This window comes from Cebus imitator, unplaced genomic scaffold, assembly GCF_001604975.1.
Source record: "Cebus imitator isolate Cc_AM_T3 unplaced genomic scaffold, Cebus_imitator-1.0 Scaffold206, whole genome shotgun sequence".
NCBI lineage: Eukaryota > Metazoa > Chordata > Mammalia > Primates > Cebidae > Cebus > Cebus imitator.
The window spans coordinates 1,124,535-1,141,933 of record NW_016107521.1 but is presented as its reverse complement, the minus strand read 5'-3'; the positions used below and the strand labels follow the sequence as shown (position 1 = coordinate 1,141,933).

The following is a 17,399-nucleotide window of genomic DNA, read 5'->3' as shown; positions in this document are numbered from 1 at the left end:
AATAATAATAATAATAATATAATATATAACCATAATACAATTAACAATCAGGAAATCAACACTGAAACATTTCTACTATGTCATCTACAGGCCTTAGGAAGGCTTTGTCAGGTGCCTGAATAATAATAGCCTGAATGGTAAAAGAAAACCATGTGTTGTATTCAGTTGTAATGTCTCTTAGTGTCTCATAATCTGGAATAATTCCCAAATCCTTTAGATTTCATGACAGTGACATTGCTGAAGAGTACAGGCCAGCTATTTTGTAGATGATCTCTCAATTTAGATCTGTCTGATGTTTTGTTTCCTCATGATCAGATTCAGGCTATTCACTTTTGACAGGCATACTGCTGAAACGATGCTGAGTTCTAGATCTACAGACCTGCACTGTCAGTTTGTTCCTTATGGGCAGTGTGAACGTTGAGCATTTCATAATAGTGGTATTTGCCATTACTCCATTATAGTTAATATTTTACCATTTTAAATTAAAAGTATCTGGGCGGACACAGTGGCTCATGTCTGTAATCCCAACACTTTAGAAGGTTGAGGTGGATGAATTGCTTGAGGTCAGAAGTTCGAAACTATTCTGGCCAACATAACATGGTGAAACCCCATCTCTATAAAAAATACAAAAAATTAGCCTGGCGTGGTGGTGGGCTTTAGGTTCCAGCTACTCAGGAGACTGAGGCACAAGACTTGATTGAGCCTGGGAGGTGGAGGTTACAGTAAGCTGAGATCATGCCACTGCATGCTAGCCTGGGTGGCAGAGTGAGACTCTGTCTGAAAAATAAATACATAATAAATAAATTTTTTAAAAATGTATCCTATGGGCATATACTTTGAGATTATGTAAATATCTTGTTATTCCTCAAATTTTCATCTCCTTTTTAAAAAAAGTTTTCCTTATCCTTCATTGTTTTCTTTATCCACTGGGTTTTACCATCTACAAATGATTTTTGCCTGAATCAGTTATTATGGTAGTTGGCGATTTTCTAACTCCACTATTCCTTCTATGTTAATTACCGTTCTTCTATAAGGAAGAGCTTACCCTTCTCCCCTGTTAATTCATATGTTAATACAGACCTGTGGATTCTTACTTCTTTAAATAAATCATAATCCTTTACTGTTATTGTTTATTCTGATGTTCAGACTATCCTAGATTTGACCATAAGATCCCCTTCATGGGGCATGGTGTTTGGGATTCCTCTTTAGAGGCTCCTGGTGCCTGTTTTCTTTGGACATATCCTATTATTCTTTGAGAATTTTTTCTTTAACTTTTAGGCTCAGCAAGAAGTTCCAGGGTCCCCTTGTTCTTCCCCAACTCAGCCTTAGAGTCAGTCATTTCTCCAATGAGCTCTAGTTTCTTTTAGTAGAGAGTCATAATTAGAAAACAAGAATTGGGTGCCAAGTGTGCACCTTTGTTTTTAAGGTCCATCCACGTTGCCGTGTGTATGTCCAGCATGTTGATTCTAACTGCTGAGTAATACCTCGTGATAGTTAACCATCCCAGTGTTTCTTTTTCCCTTCTGTAATGAGGGCCTCCTGGACTGCCTCCAGCATGACTTTCACAAGTATTACTATGAGGAACATCCTTAGACGTTTCCTTTATGGGCATGTGTGGGCATGCTTATGTTGATTCGGGGGTGCCAGACACTGCTTCAGAATGGCTGCCCCAGTTTACATTTCTAGCAGCAGAACATGACAGGCTCTGTGTCTCCGTGAATAATCAGCATTAACCACCTTCCTATTTTTTCCAAACGAATAGATGTGCTGGGATAATTCTTTGTTTTAACTTGCTTTTCTCTGATTACTAATGAGCTGGAGCATTTCTTCATATGCTTGATGGTCTTTGGGATTCCTCTGTGGTAAATTGCTTATTCATTATTATCCTTTGCCTATTTTTTACTGGCGTTCTTATATTTTTCTTGATGATATGCAGGAATTCCTTATACGTTCTGGATATTAATCCCTTGCTGGTCTCAGGCATTGCAGATATCTTCTGAATCTGTTACTTATTTATTTACTATTTGGTTTTTAAGAGTTGGAGTTTTGCTCTGTCACCTGGACTGGAGTGCAGTGGTGTGATCAAGACCCATTGCAGCCTCACAATCCTGGGCTTAAGCCATCCTCCCACCTCAGCCTGCTGAGTAGTTGGGACTACAGGTGTGCACCACCAGACTTGGCTCATTTTATTTTATTTTTTAGAGATGGGAGTCTTAATATGTTGCTCAGGCCACTCTTGAACTCCTGGTCTCAAGCAATCCTTCCACCTCAGCCTCCTGCATCTGTGTTCACTTTGCTCATGCTGTATTTTGTTTGAACATAAAACTCTTTTTCCCACTGTTTTGTGCACTCTCTCATCAGCACTCTTCTTTTTCTGTAACTAAATTAATACCCTTTGTTCTTCCATATGTTAGGTATGCTGGTATAGCTGAACTGTGCCAACCCTCCTCAGCAAACAATCTGTTTTTATGACACCTTATCCTTTACTGAATTCTCTTTATTAAGATTGACTTGCGGGGCCCTGTGTGGTGGCTAACGCCTGTAATCCCAGCACTTTAGTAAGCCGAGGTGGGTGGATCACAAGGTCAGGAGATCGAGGCCATCCTGGCTAACATGGTAAAATCTCATCTCTACTAAAAATACAAAAAAATTAGCGGACGTGGTGGCACACGCCTGTAGTCCCAGCTAATTGGGATGCTGAGGCAGGAGAATTGCTTGAACTGAGGAGGTGGAGATTGCAGTGAGCCAAGAATGCACCACTGCACTCCAGCCTGGGTGACAGTGCAAGACTCCATCTCAAAAATAAAAAAGAATGAGTTGGCCGGACATGGGGGCTCGCACCTGTAATCCCAGCACTTTGGGAGGCCGAGATGTGCAGATCACCTGAGTTCAAGATTCAAGACCGGCCTGACCAACATGGTGAAACCCTATCTCTAGAAAAATACAAAAACTAGCCAGGCATGATGGCGGGTGCTTGTAATCCCAGCTGCTTGGGAAGCTGAGGCTGAGAATCGCTTGAACCTGGGAAGGGGAGATTGCAGTGAGCCAAGATAGCCTATTGCACTCTAGCCTGGATGACAGAGAGACTCCGTCTCAAGAAAAAAAAAAAAAAAAAAAAAAAAAAAAAAGAACGACTTATCTGCCTCTTAGAGTGTGAGGTCTGCATGCAAGTATTATTAATATATTTATTCAGCAAATGTGTGGCATAGGCCTATTGTGTGTTAGGAACTATGCTGTCACCAATGAAATTTAGAGAAGTTAACAAAACTTGCCTGTAGCTTTTTAGAGGTGGTGCAGTGATTCGAAACCTGGCCTATGATTCCTTCCTACTGTGTTGCCTTCGCTTGAAAATTGCATTTGGGGATCAGGCATAGTGGCTCTCATCTGTAATCCTAGCACTTTGGGAGGCTAAGGCGGGTGGATCACCTGAGGTCAGGAGTTCAAGACCAGCCTGGCCAACATGGCGAAACCCGTCTTTACTAAAAATACAAAAAGTAGCTTGGTGTGGTAGCACGTGCCTGTATGCCCAGCTACTCCGGAGGCTGAGGCAAGAGAATCACTTGAACCCAGGAGGTGGAGGTTGCAGTGAGCTGAGATTGCGCCACTGTACTGCAGCCTGGGTGACAGAGCCAGATTCTGTCTCAGAGAAAAAAAAAAAAAGAAAATTGCATTTAGTTTCTGTAGACTGTGTGTCATGTCTAAATCTCTTCTAACAAATGGCCTAAGGAGGTGCAGAGCAAAGCATCCTCACCAGCATCCTGACCTGGCAGTGAAGCATGGGACCCTGGAGGGAGTAGTGGTAAGTGTGACTCTGGAGTTCTCTCCAGTGGCAGGCCCTGGGCTACTTGTTAGGCCCTGGGCTACTTGTTAGTGACTAGCTCCAGGTTGAGAGGAGAGCCCGGAAGAGGCAGGTGGCTACCCCAGCCTGGAGGTGAAAGTCTTAAAATAAAATGCCAGATATCTATACCATTCTAATCCTTTCTGAGAAGCTAAAATCATCCCTTTGGGAAGTACGCTGGTTCTAAAAGGACAGATACACAGCAGGATCTTCCTGGGGCTAATATGGGGTTTGCAGGCTAGTAGGCCTTAGAGCCTTTTCCTGGTAGTGATAACTGTGGGCAGGCACAGTTACCAGAAATTCCAGTGGAGGGAGTAAGAAGGCGGAATCTGCCTTTGGATGAGGACCAAAGAAAGCAGAAATTCCTCTTGGGACTTTTTCCTCCAGAGGCCAAACACTTGGGAGCCTGTTTACTGGGCTTTAAAGAGTGACCTCTAGTCATTCTTTCTTGACCCCAAGGCCTTGCATTTCTGTGGTTTCCCCACTGGACAGAAGTGGAACTGTCATGCTGCCTGTTCTGGGGTCTCCCAGAGGTTTCCCCTTGTCCTCTCCTTGCTTATAGTGCCCCACAGAATTGTGGATCTGTGACCACATATGGTTTAGAAGTAATGCTTGAGAATGGTTTAGGTCGATGACGTCAAATAAGATTCACTTTTATGCCACCTCCATCAGTTAGAGGCCCCCTGGGCCCCTAAATTGGGAAAGATTCTGAGACACAATCCCCATGGGCATAGCGTAGGGAGAGTAGAGGCATGTGTGCTGTGATTTGCTATTCACTGTGTAGCTGCATCCAGGAAGATCAGAACTCTGGAAGATTAAGGGAAAGTTAGGACCGCTTTTTTGCCAATCCAAGAGTTTCCTTGAAGAAGTCTGTCAATCTCTGGCCTTCAGTTTCTTTCCTGTGTAACCATGGGGCCAACACATAATTACCAAGGTTCCTTTAGCCATGGTCTGCCAGGATTCTCTAGGGTCTGGTTTGAGGTGGATCCTGGCCCTTCAATGTGGCGGACTCTAATCATGGCATTACTTCCTTAGATTTAGGCCTCGATACCCTTGGTGACACCATCCTGGGCTAAGTGACCACCTGAGGTTTTTCTGGTGATTTTGTGACCCATGTAAGACTTTGAGCTTTGGGGTTATTCTCTTAGGGAAATAGTGGCATTTGGTGAAGAGCCTGTTTGGTGTGGCTATGTGAGGCTTACCTAAGAAAATGCAACATTTTTATTAGGAGGTTAGGCCATCCATTGCCACAGAGTGTCAAATGCTAGGCCTAGAGCCTGGAGAAAACTTATTTTAAAATTGATAAGGTGCTAGAAGGGGTGGGGTGGTGGTGGCTGGAGCTCATGAATCAGGTGCTAAACCTAGAAACAAAAGGCCTCATGAGCACAGATGAATGGAAAGCTGCCCAGTTGGTCCAGTTTCCCACTTGGCCACCGAGGTTTGCTGTGAAGACCTTGTCTGGCAGAAATGAGAGTGTTTTTGCCGCACCTTGATTGTAACTGTAATTTAGGACTAAAATCTTAGATTCTAAAACATCAAAGGCAAGATGGCTCCCAGCTCTGTGAGCTCAACTTCTCACTTCTTAGTTGAACAGGTGCTGTGTGGGTCAGCACACGATTGCTGCTCCTGCTGCCAGGAACTGTCCCAGGCATAGAAAGGAATGGGACACAACCCCTGCCCTCAAGATGTCTAAGGGAGGAAGCGGGCAGGTCAGCTGGTGCCTCATTGCTGCGGGGCTCCAGCCAAGATTTGTGAAGGGTGTTGCAGGCATATGGAGTGGGGACTGATTGGTCCCGAGAGGGTACTGGGGAAAGATTTGAAGAGGGGATGACATTTGGTTTGAACTTCAAAAAATTGTTGCTTTACCTCTTTTCAGAAGTTTTTGAGGTAGCTTATAAGAACACATACCAAATAAAGGACCAATATAAATTTAAAATCAGAAAAAGAGAAAATGGAACTTAGAAAATTAAGACTGAGGAAGAGTGAAAACGTAGATATTAAGCCAAGCTCGGTGGCTCATGCCTGTAATCCCAACACTTTGGGAGGCCGAGACAGGAGAATATCTTGAGACCAGGAGCTTGAGACCTGCCTGGCAACATCTCAAGTGAGACCTTATCTCTACAAAAAATTTAAAAATTAGCTGAGCTGCGTGGCTCATGCCTGTGATCCCAGCTACTCAGGAGGCTGAGACCACAGCCCAGGATGATTACCTGGGCCCAGTAGTTTGTGGCTTTAGTGAGCTGGCACCACTGCAATTCAGCCTGGGGTGCAGAGCAAGACCCGGTCTCCAAAAAAAAAAAAAATTAGATATTTGCCCCACCACGGGCAAACCATGGATCCCAGCATAGTTATTATACTTGACTGTTTGCAAAAGCTGAAAGCAAAACATGTTAATGTGTTATACCTTGTTAGAGAGGAAAATACACAGTAGTTCCTGAGTGTGAGTTGTTTTTCTTGACCTCACTCTTAAATAGTTTTATGGGGGTGGGAGGGAGGTGGTAGTTAATAAGTGAACCTGTAAACCAGCGTTTCTCAAAATGTAGTCCAGGGAATAGCATCAAAATTACGGTTACCTAGAGTGCTTGCTAAAATGCAAATTCCTGGGCCCCTCCCCCAGACTTATCAAATCAATCTGGTGAGTAGGACCTAAGAATCCACAAATTCACATACTTCCATAGATGATTCTTCTTGCACTCCACAGCGTGAATGCCACTGCAATAGATGGAAACCCACCAGCATTGTGAAAACAAGATTGAGTGCTTGGCCTTTGAAGGTTGAGTGGGACTTTAATGAGGGAGAGAGCAAGGCATGAAAAGTGGCAGCTCCACTGAGGTCAGTGGTTCATTGCTGACGAGGTCACTTTTAAGTTACATTTTAGAAGAACTATGAAGTGTGGCAGTTCAGGCATGTGGCAAGACTTTCTGAGCCCAGATGAATGGATGAACAACTAGCCCCACTGTGCCCAATTGGTCTGGCTTCCCACTTGGCCACGTAGGCTCTGCACTGTGGATCTCGTCTGGCAGGCTCCTTTATTTTTATTTATTATTATTATTTTTTCTTTTTGAGACAGAGTCTTGCTTTGTTGCTCAGGCTGGGGTGCAGTAGCGTGATCTTGGCTCACTGTAGCCTCTACCTCCCAGGTTCCAGTGATTCTCCTGCCTCAGCCTCACTGGTACCTGGGATTACAGGCAAGTGCCACTACGCCCAGCTAATTTTTGTATTTTTAATAGAGACAGGGTTTCACCATGTTGGTCAGGCTGGCCTTGAACTCCTGACATCATGTGATCCACCCACCTTGGCCTCCCTAAGTGCTGGGATTACAGGTGTAAGCTACCACACCTGGCCTATTTTTTTTAGCAAATTCTTTGTTTTTCTCTCTGTCTCCAAATTCAGGGTACTGAGACCACAGATGTGTTGTTTCCTGTTGAAAAAGTGTTTCTCACTTAGTTGGCTGTGGTGATGCGTGTTGTAGTCCCACTACTGGGGAGGCTGAGATGAGAGGATTGCTTGAGCCCAGGAGTTTGATGATCATGCCATTGCACTCCACCCTGGGTGACAGAGCAAGATACTGTCTCTTAAAAAAAAAAAAAAGAAAAAAGTGTTTCATTCCCTGGGACCTAATAGTGGCTTGGATGGTGAGTTGGCAGAAAGAACAGTGGGTATTGAACTTGTGTTTTGTGAGTGGTATGCCCAAGACACATGATGTCAGCATTAAAAATAGAACATTCCTGTTTGCTGGTCACTGGCTTCTATGTTGTGAAATCTTTATTTTGGAAAATACTACCTTATTAGGAATGGGACTAGGGAGGGGGTCACCTTTCCCATCTGTGGGTCATATTTTAAAACATTCATTGTTCAAGTTTAAATATATAACTGAAGATATAAAGAAAAGTACCACAAACATCTGATATAAGAAACAAATCATTTCAAAAAAAAAAAGAAAGAAACAAATCATTTCCTGTACCTTTGAAGACTTTATGAGTTAGATTTTGAAACTCAGAATTGCTTCACATGAGAGTTGAAAGTCCCTTCTGTTGGCTCTCCATCCCCCGTTTTTCTGTCAAGGTTTCTTATAGGTTTATGGAAACCTTTGTTACTTGTGCTGGCGGCAGAGAAGTGGAGAGGATAGCTGTGTGCCACCCACACAGCTAGGATTTGTTGGCATACTCCCATGTGCATACTCCCGTGGCAGCCAAGTAGACACAACTCTGTGATGAATCCTCCCAAGAGGACTGAGGGGCCCTGATGGAGTAACTGCTTCTTTGCAAGGCTTTCCTTGACTCTCTTCCCTGGCCCCTAGTTGATTCCCCTTCTCTGTGTCAGTTCAACTTGTCACCTGTCACACACACCAGTACTGTTTGTTGGCTTTGCTGGTCTCCTTGACTCCTGGGGGCAAAGACCTCTTCTTTTTTTTTGTTATTGTTAAGACAGAGTCTTGCTCTGTCACCCAGGCTGGAGTGCAACGTTGTGATCTTGGCTCACTCTGCCTCCTGGATTCAAGCAATTCTCCTCCCTCGGCCTCCCAAGTAGCTAGGATTACAGGTGCCCAGCACCACACATGGTTAATTTTTGTATTTTTAGTAGAGATGGGGTTTTACCATGTTGGCCAGGCTGGTTTCAAACTCCTGACTTCAAGGTGATCCAACTGTCTTCACCTCCCAAAGTGCTGTGATTACAGACATGAGCCACCACACCCAGCCTCAAAGACCTCTTCTTTACTTGCTCGCCCTGCCGTCCCACATGCCCTGTACCACCTGGCACATGATACATACTAACTGGGTACATGTTTGAATATGAATGGATGTGGTGCTGTGAATGCTTAGGGGATGTGGGTGAGGTGCTTAAGAACCAACCTTGAATGGTCTGAGAAGGCTTCCTAGGGGAGGTGATATTTGAGCTAAGGCCAGACAGCTGGTAGATTTGGTGATATTGACGTCCTTGGAGACTTAGAGAGCTTGCGCTCCTCCTAGAATGATGAATGAACCAGGTACAGTAAATGATGCTTCTCATTTCTAGTCTAGGGGGCCTTAAGGGGCACCGTGATTTCACGAGAATGCTGCAAGCACATCTTTTCTCAAGCTGGGGAATTTGGTGGTACGCACCTGGCCTTTGGAAGACTGGTACAGAGAGAAGCGGCCCACCCACCTGAGCCTGTGGAACAGCACTGGTGGGGGAGATGGTTTGTGAAGAGGGGCTGTGCAGTGTACTGTCAGGTCTGAGACCCGGGAAGAAATTCCACATCCCAACTTTCAGTATCACTGAGTTCTAGGCACTGCCAAGTTCCACGTGCTCTCAAATGTTTCCTGAATACTTGAATTTCCTGTCCAGGAAATTTTCAAAAGAAACTTAGAGGACTGACCCGTGGCTGCCAAGGAAGGATTTTTTAAAAAATTAAATTAAAAAAAAATCAATCCAGCATGAAAATCTATGATCATTTCATAAGAGAAAGGACATTTTAATATTCAAAGAATAAGGAGCACTTAATCTGGGAAGAAAGGGCATTCCTGTACATTGATTACCTTTAGTTTAATGAAAAACCACCTATGTGGTCTTTACTTTTATGATTTCATTCCCAGGCTGGTGAAACATTGTCACAATAAAGCATCAGGCCAAGTCTTCTTTCTACCTACTGGCCAATCAGTTGACAAGCAGTGACTAGATGTTTCAGCCTGTTTTGTTGAGTCTAAAGGATTGAACTAGTGCTTCAGCCAGCATGAAACCAGGCAGGAGTCCGTCCTGGTGTTGGCTTAGATTAGCAGGGCCTTTGATGGAAGGGCATGCATGTGTTTGGGTTTGCTGTGCCAGGCAGGGGAGTAGTGGAATTTGTCTGAGTTGAGCTCACACATTGAAGTTATTGAGCGATTTACATGCAAGGCCATGACCTGGACTCCCAGCCGAGAGGCCCACGTGGCGGGGCTTGAGCTAGGGGAGCCGAGGACAGCTTACATCTGCTCATCTGCTTACGTAACCCTGCCTCCCAGCTTCCAAGCCAAGAAAACACACAAGCCAGCCCAGCGGGACCGAGAGCCCGTGGTAGCACACGCCATGCGCCGCACAGCAAGGGTGCCTTGGCTCAGCCTGAGGACTGTCATGAAGCCCTCGGCCCTCTGCCTCCTCCCAGAACCTCTCTCTGCAGCTCCAGGGAATGGCTCTTAGACCTGGTAGCAGGTCTGCATGATTCTGAACAGAGCTAGTCGTTGCCCTCCTGGAGTCTGAACTCTCTGGAGTTTCTCACTGGGACAGAGCCACGTGTGTAGCAGAGCATGGCCCCTGCAGTGTGGCAGGAGGTGTGCAGGGCACTCTGGAAGCCTCTTGGCTGGCACTTGACCCAATTAGTCATTTAACTCCAGGTCTGGGGCTGCTGTCTGCTGTCCCATCTCAGAGGTGTGAGCTGCAAGAACCTCAGAGTTGTGGAGGCTTCAGAGAGAGAAGGTGGAGAAAAAATTGCCAGATTGGGCAAGAAGGGCAGGATTAGGGGTCAAGGTGTCTCAATGTGTTGGAAGCACGATGGGAGGCTGTACAAGGGGCAGAGAGTACAGAAGGGAGCAGGAGAATGAGAAGAGGCTGTTCAGTGAGAAAGCTCTGCGCAGAGCCATTGGAGGAGCAAGCTCCTTGGCCATCCTTAAGCCAGAGTAATTTTCATTTAGCTTCTGCCACATGTTCAGCAGGGAGCTCCTGGAAGGCAGGATCTGTCTAATCCATCCTCCCTCCCTGCCTCAACCCACTCCTCCTGGGGCTGGCACACAGTAGGTACCCAGAAAGTATCAAGGGAAACAAATAGAAAGTGACCTTGACACATATCACAGGGCGAATTTGCATTTAACAAACATTTCAGAATAATGACTCTCTTGTTTGGTCCTCCATCACCTTCTGTGGATTGTCCGCATGCTGTGGACGCCCCCTGCATGGGAGGGAGTGGGCGTGGGCATGTGTGTTTGTGGGGGTGAAAGAGCGTTAGTGTGTGTGTTGGGGTTGGGGAAGAGGAGGGGGAATAGAAGATGGACCACCTGGGTATCAGCTTCTACCCTAGGGAGACAGTGGTGTCAGTTGCTGAGGTAATCCTGAGGAGAGGTAGGTCTGGCTGCAGAAGGTGATGGTGGTGGGGTTGCATGAGAGTCCATTTGGGGCAGGTTGAGTTTAAGGTGTCCATGGCATACGGCTAGCCATGTCCTATTGGCTGTGAGCTCAGGAGAGAGCCGTGGGATGGAAACAGAGGTTTTGGAACTGTCACGTGCTTAAACCAAAGACCTGGGTGAGAGTAAGAAGGAAGAGTGTTTAGGGAGAGTGAGAGAAGGGGGCAAAGATGGACATCCAGGAAAGAGGCTGAGAAAGCCTGGGTAGCAAGGTAAGAAGAGACGTAGGTGAATGTGACACATGGTGAACAAGGCTTCTTTCTACCTCTCCTGTGCAGGACACCCACTTCTCCTGTCTGCTTGGACATTCATGCTGAGGGCAGGGAAGGTGAGAGCAAGGATTTGTCTAAGATCTTGCTTTGGATCCCTTTGCTCCTCCTGGTTTACCAAGTGTCACTGGGTGTGTCAGGACGTTCTGAGACCTTAGAGATCAACCAGTCCAATCCCTGCAGTTTACAAATGAGGAAACCAGTGCCTTGAGAGTGTCTATGCTCTCCACTCAGGATGCCAGAGATCATCTGGAAAGTCACTGGTGGAGCTGGGCCAGGGCCCAGGCATCTCTTCTCCTGAGCAGGGCTCTTGACTTTAGGACCACCTTTCTGAAACCCATGATGGGGCAACACCAGGACACTTTCCAGCTTGCAGGTGTCCGTCCCACGGAAGTGAGCCAGGCCACGTGTGAATTCCTGTTTTCTGGGTGGGTTTCAGAAGTTGTAAGCAAGTTGGCAGGATGACAGCCCAGGTGCTTCTTGGGTTCCCCAAAATGGGGTTATGTTTAGCAGCATCCTCAGAACCAAAGGTGGAGTGGGGGCTGCAGCTGTTGTGGGGGCCTCTGAAGTGAAAGAACCCAGTGACAGATCTTTTCTTCATGTTTTTCACAAGTTCACTGTGCAGCAGGGTCCCACAGGCGGCTTTGCCCAGGGTTGGGAGTTGGGCAGCCCAGGCCTAGCCAACCTTGTGGGGAAAGGTATAAATGGTGGCAATCCCCGAGGGCCCTCTTTGCCCGAAAGCCCTAAAGCTTGACATCAGAGATGCCCATCAGAGCCCTACTGCCCAGCTTGCCCAGTGAGAATCATCTGGGCTTCTTGTTAGGGTAGCCATTTAGGTCCTTCCCAAAATCCGCAGACTCTCTAAGGAAAGGGCCGAGATTCTGTATTTGTAGTCGATTCCTCAAGCAATTCTGGTGTTAGATTTGGGAAAAACTTGTCCAAGGTGACCACTGACTGAATCCTGGTCTTCTCTGAAGAGCACAGAGCCTGCTCACTTCAGGGCACCCTGGGAGGTAGGAGCTGGCTCAGCAGCCAGTCTTACAAGGGACTGAGCTTCAAGGCCTCTGTCCCTCCAGGAGGGAGGTGCGTGGCCAGGGAGGGAGCAGGGCTTCTGGATATCTGAGGATCTCCTTCCCTGCCCCCGAGGGTCTGCTGCCTGAGCTCTGTGATAGTGCAGAGAGCAAAAGGACCAAGCTTGACTGAGGCCTGTCTCAGTGCAAACGTTTGCTAGTTATGGGAAAAAGGTTGCTGGAGAATGGGAAGGGTATTTCTGGCAAAGAGAAAAGTGTGGACAGACATGGCTTAAGGGATGGGGAGGGAGATGAACAGAGCTGAGATTGAAGGGCCTATTGCCCAGCTATGGGCCTTGGCCTTCCCTGTGCAGGGCCACACAGCCTTGGAACTATTGGAGGTTTTAGTGGGAAAGTAATATGTTCAGGGCTGTGTCTCAGAAGAAAACAAACTAGTGGGAACAGGTCCTGTGATGGTGGACCTGGGTCAGCTACTAAGGGAGGGAAGGTGTAAGATGTGCACTGGGGAAGGGTATGGAAGTGGCAGCTATCTGGTGAGAGGAACCAGGCCCACAGGTTTTTTTCTCAGGCTCTTCAATTCAGAAGGGTGAGTGATTCTGGGACTAGGGGGTGCTTGGAGAACCATGCATTACTGCTAAACAGGGCAGGCTGAGGCCTGTTCGCTGGCCTTAGGTGGGTTCTCATCGGCATGTTTCAGGTTTTGATCTGCACTTGTGGTTGGTGTTCTCACCTGTTCTCTAGGTTCCTTCCTTTGTTCTTGTGGCTTGTTTGCTTCATAGGTGAAGCTGGTTACACTAGAGTAATAGCTCCCAAGGTGTGTTCCCTGGCAAAATGGCTCTGTAGCCAAATACGTTTGGGAAATGGTGGGTTAAATATAACGAAGGGGTTTTTTTTGGCCGCGCAACTTCTCAGAGCCTTTGGTGTGTCTTGTGACTTTGCAGAAGCAGGATTTAATATGCAGAATCCCCATTCTTAATCTGACCATGGGCGATGTTTTTCCGTTAAGCATCTTGCTGGGTCTAATGTTTTCTGGAACCCATTTTGAGGAAGTCTGGTCTGCAGGGAGTCTTGAACCCAGGCTCCCCATACTCTCTGCAGACCTTTGATTCCCTATGTTGCCTGGACTGCACCATATGTACCATATACCCTGTATATGACCTTTTCCTTGTCCCTCTTCCCACCTACCATTACCTCACAATCCACAATCTGCACCTCATCCATTTTTCTTCTGAGCCAAGCACTCTCTTACTAGCTTACTTCCCTCATCTGCATCCGTATTCTTCTAGGCCAGAAACTTGGGAGTCATCCCTGCTGTTTTGTGACTTCTTCCTCTTTGTTACTTTATCCCCTCTATTACTAAGCATTCTTCTGTGCTCTTTCCAGCTATGTCTTTTCTTTTCCCTCAGTTTCCTCTGGGGTCTCTTTGCCTCCATCCCTCCCAGAGCTTGGTTTTCACCTTCCATTGAGTCTCTTCCTGAGACATGATCATTCATGCCACTCCTGCTACCTTCCACTTTGAGGCTCACTCCCTCCACACCTGCGTCCTGAACGTGCATGTGCACATGTATGCACACACACACACACACACACTCACACTACACGCACACACCCTTTGCCAGTTAGGCTAGAATCAGAGAGCTGGTGGTGTCAGCCATTTGTCCAAGGCTACGCAGCTGGGAGGTGGCAGGGCTGTCTCAACCTCAGGAATTTTGAGAAACTGCTTTCTCATCCATAATCACTGATTTCTACAACAGCCTATCAGGAAATCTGAGTAGAAATTATTTCCATTTTACAGTGGAGTCTGGGCAGGGAGGGTCTTGGGCAGGCAAGTGCTTCATAGAGTGATCAACCATTTGGGTTTGCCCCAAGCTGAAGGGGGTTTCCGGGGATGGTTGGTCACCCTAGTGCTGGATGTGGTGCCTGATCTGGGCAGGAGGGCCCTCTCCGTGGCCATGCTGCCTCCCAGAAGGAGATGTCTCCTCTGCAGGTGCAGCCTGGCCGTCTGATGCAGCCTGCGGAGCGGTGGTGAGTCCTGTGGGCTGCTAACTTCTCCCTCCCTCCACCTCTCTAGTGGGCCCCATGCTGATCGAGTTTAACATGCCTGTGGACCTGGAGCTTGTGGCCAAGCAGAACCCAAATGTGAAGATGGGCGGCCGCTACACCCCCAAGGACTGCATCTCTCCTCACAAGGTGGCCATTATCATTCCATTCCGCAACCGGCAGGAGCATCTCAAGTACTGGCTGTATTACTTGCACCCAGTCCTGCAGCGCCAGCAGCTAAACTATGGCATCTATGTTATCAATCAGGTGAGGCCTGGGAAGGTGGAATGAGAGAGGGTGTGTATGTGTGCAGATGTGTGTATAATGAGGACAGGGGAAGGGGGGTGATTTCACAGACACCTGGCACTTAGCGCAAGGAACCAGCCCCCCTAATCACCACCAGTGCAGATGAGCTAAACACCAAACTGTGTGCTTGCCTATTGCTGTCAACTCTTTTAGCCAGGAAAAACTCTGGAGTGTTTTCATTGTTTTGTTTTGTTTTTGTTTTTTGGAAGTAGCCTTCCAGCAGAATTGGGAAAAAAGACAACCCTAATTTCCAAAGTAAACACAGATTGTTTCCTGGCTTTGTGTAGCTGTATATTTTCCTTTTAAAAATTAAACCACTATTTAGATGTCAGACTTTTAGGGAACTTCAAAGTTTATCCAGTCAGTCAGACTGTGTCTCCTGGGACACCTGGAGACAGTGCCCTCAGTTCAGGCTGCATGCCTACATGCGAGCCCCTGGTGAAATATCTGGGGAAGTCTGATTCGTGGGCCATCTGAGAGTCATGTGCACTAGGCCGAGTTGGAGAAAAAGTTTCTTACTGCTCATCTGATCCATGTATGTTGGCCTTTAGCCCTGCTGAGGAAAATAATGCTAAGGATAGGTCAGCTTTCATCGTTACCATGGCGTGGAGAATCAGATTGATCTAAGTGGCATCTTTATTGAAATAATTTTTTTAGTCCATTTGAGGTGCATTATTTTCCCAAGAGTATAACTTTGATATTTCAAGATTATCCCTAACACTTAAATTTATATATTTAGACTGAAACCTCCTAGGTGCTGTGACACATCTAACTTATCTAGGCACCAAATTTCATTGAAATTCATTTGAAGAATCTGAGTGTGCCCATTTCTACAAGGCCCAATGTCCACTGCATTTCAAGATAAACTCTGCTTTAAGTAGGAGGATCGTTGGCAGTTTATGCCTTCCATCGAAGTCAAGGGACTCTGTGCATCTTCTCTGGAACCCCAGGGGAAGCACTTGAGGACTGCTGTGGCATTGTGCTGCATCACTTGCTGCAGGAGATTCCGAAGATGTGTAAGGTCTCAGTCCTGGCCTGTCCCAAAGCCTCCAACCCACTTCTGGCAAGTGGTACCCTCCCAGAGATCAATTTGTTAACAGACCCAAATAACCTGTGATTGGATGGTGGCTGCCAAATGCTTTGGAAACTCACAGGAAGGAGAGAGCGCAATGGCCTGGAAGAATCAGGATATAAACTATGTTCCAAAGTCTGCAGGGAGATGGGTGTCTCAGCTGGGGCCAGTGATAGGGACCTCAAGGCAGAAAGGACCCTCGCATGTTCCCGGAAATTGAGATGTTCACTGGGGTATTAAAGCACCAGAAGCTCTGGGGCCAGGTGTCAGAGTGAAGCCTGTAAGGCAAGGGAGAGCAGAACAAGCCCTATTACAAGGAAACTGAACCAGGAGAGGAGCCGGTGGTGGGCAAAACCCTTGAAGCTGTTTGAATTCTTTGGCCAAGTGAGGTACAGACCAGGGCCCTGTGAACACCTGCAAGCAAGACAGCTATGCAGTTGTGGGTCACCTTGGAAGAATATTGGAGAATGTAAGAACAGGTAAATGTCCTGCTAAGTACAGGTCACTTTAACCCAGCAAGTATTCGTTTAAGGAAAGCCCTGTGATCGAGAAACATTTGTCTGATGCCAGTGAGCACATACCGATGACGGCAAGATTCAGGATCCTGTTATTAAAGCAGTGGCGGCAAGCACCTGGAAGAGGCGGCCACCATCACCAGAAGCCAGCAGGGATGACCAAGAACAAGCTGTGCCAGCTGCATCTCGTTTCTGTCTTGACGGTTACTATGCTTGTAGATGAGGGATGCATTGTAGATCCAGTGCTGTCAGAGCTTACTCAGCAGGGCATCTGACGGCATCCCACAAATCTGCCTGAGTAGAAGACAGACAGCCATGGTCTGGATGCCATATAGGTAGATTAAAATATATACAATATATACTTGGGGGCTGGATGCAGTGGCTCACGCCTGTAATCCCAGCACTTTGGGAAGGCAAGGTGGGCGAATCACTTGAAGTCAGGAGTTCGAGACTAGCCTGATCAACATAGTAAAACCCCATTTCTACTAAAAATACAAAAATTATCTGGGCATAGTGACAGGTACCTGTAGTCCCAGCTACTCGGGAGGCTGACGCAGGAGAATCGCTTGAACCCAGGAGAATCGCTTGAACCCAGGAGGCGGAGGTTGCAGTGAGCTGAGTTTGTGCCAGAGCACTACAGCCTGGACAACAGAGTGAGACTCCGTCTCAAAATAAAATAAAATAGAATAAAATCTTGGGTAAAGAGGGTAAAAGAGAGTTAGTGATGATGCTGAATTTTTGAACTGAGGTAGCTGTTCTAGAGGAAGCCTGGAGGGTGGGATGCTATGTCTAGATATGTTGCAGTTTTGGTGAATGTGAGACTTCCCTGTTTTGAAGTCCAAACAAATATTGGACCAGTGAAATCTAGCCATCAGCTTAAATTCCTGTGATACAATTTACATACTACCCAGGCTCAGCATAGCAGATTTCTTAATAATTTTTTTTTTTTTTTTTTTTTTGAGGCAGAGTTTCACTCTTGTTACCCAGGCTGGAATGCAATGGCGCGATCTCGGCTCACCGCAACCTCCGCCTCCTGGGTTCAGGCAATTCTCCTGCCTCAGCCTCCTGAGTAGCTGGGATTACAGGCACGCACCACCACGCCCAGCTAATTTTTTGTATTTTTAGTAGAGACGGGGTTTCACCATGTTGGCCAGGATGGTCTCGATCTCTTGACCTCGTGATCCACCCGCCTCGG

The 17,399-nt window shown here is 46.8% G+C and overlaps 1 protein-coding gene across 2 annotated transcripts in view; it reads left to right on the top strand.

Annotated features, from left to right (window-relative positions):
• Positions 1 to 17,399, top strand: part of B4GALT1 (beta-1,4-galactosyltransferase 1) — a 74,000-nt gene that overhangs the window by 26,985 nt on the left and 29,616 nt on the right. For both annotated transcript variants that reach the window (XM_037745628.1, XM_017548327.2), the window contains exon 2: positions 14,343 to 14,578. In XM_037745628.1, coding sequence (XP_037601556.1) covers positions 14,343 to 14,578 — 236 coding nt within the window. The remainder of the gene's footprint in view (positions 1 to 14,342; positions 14,579 to 17,399) is intronic.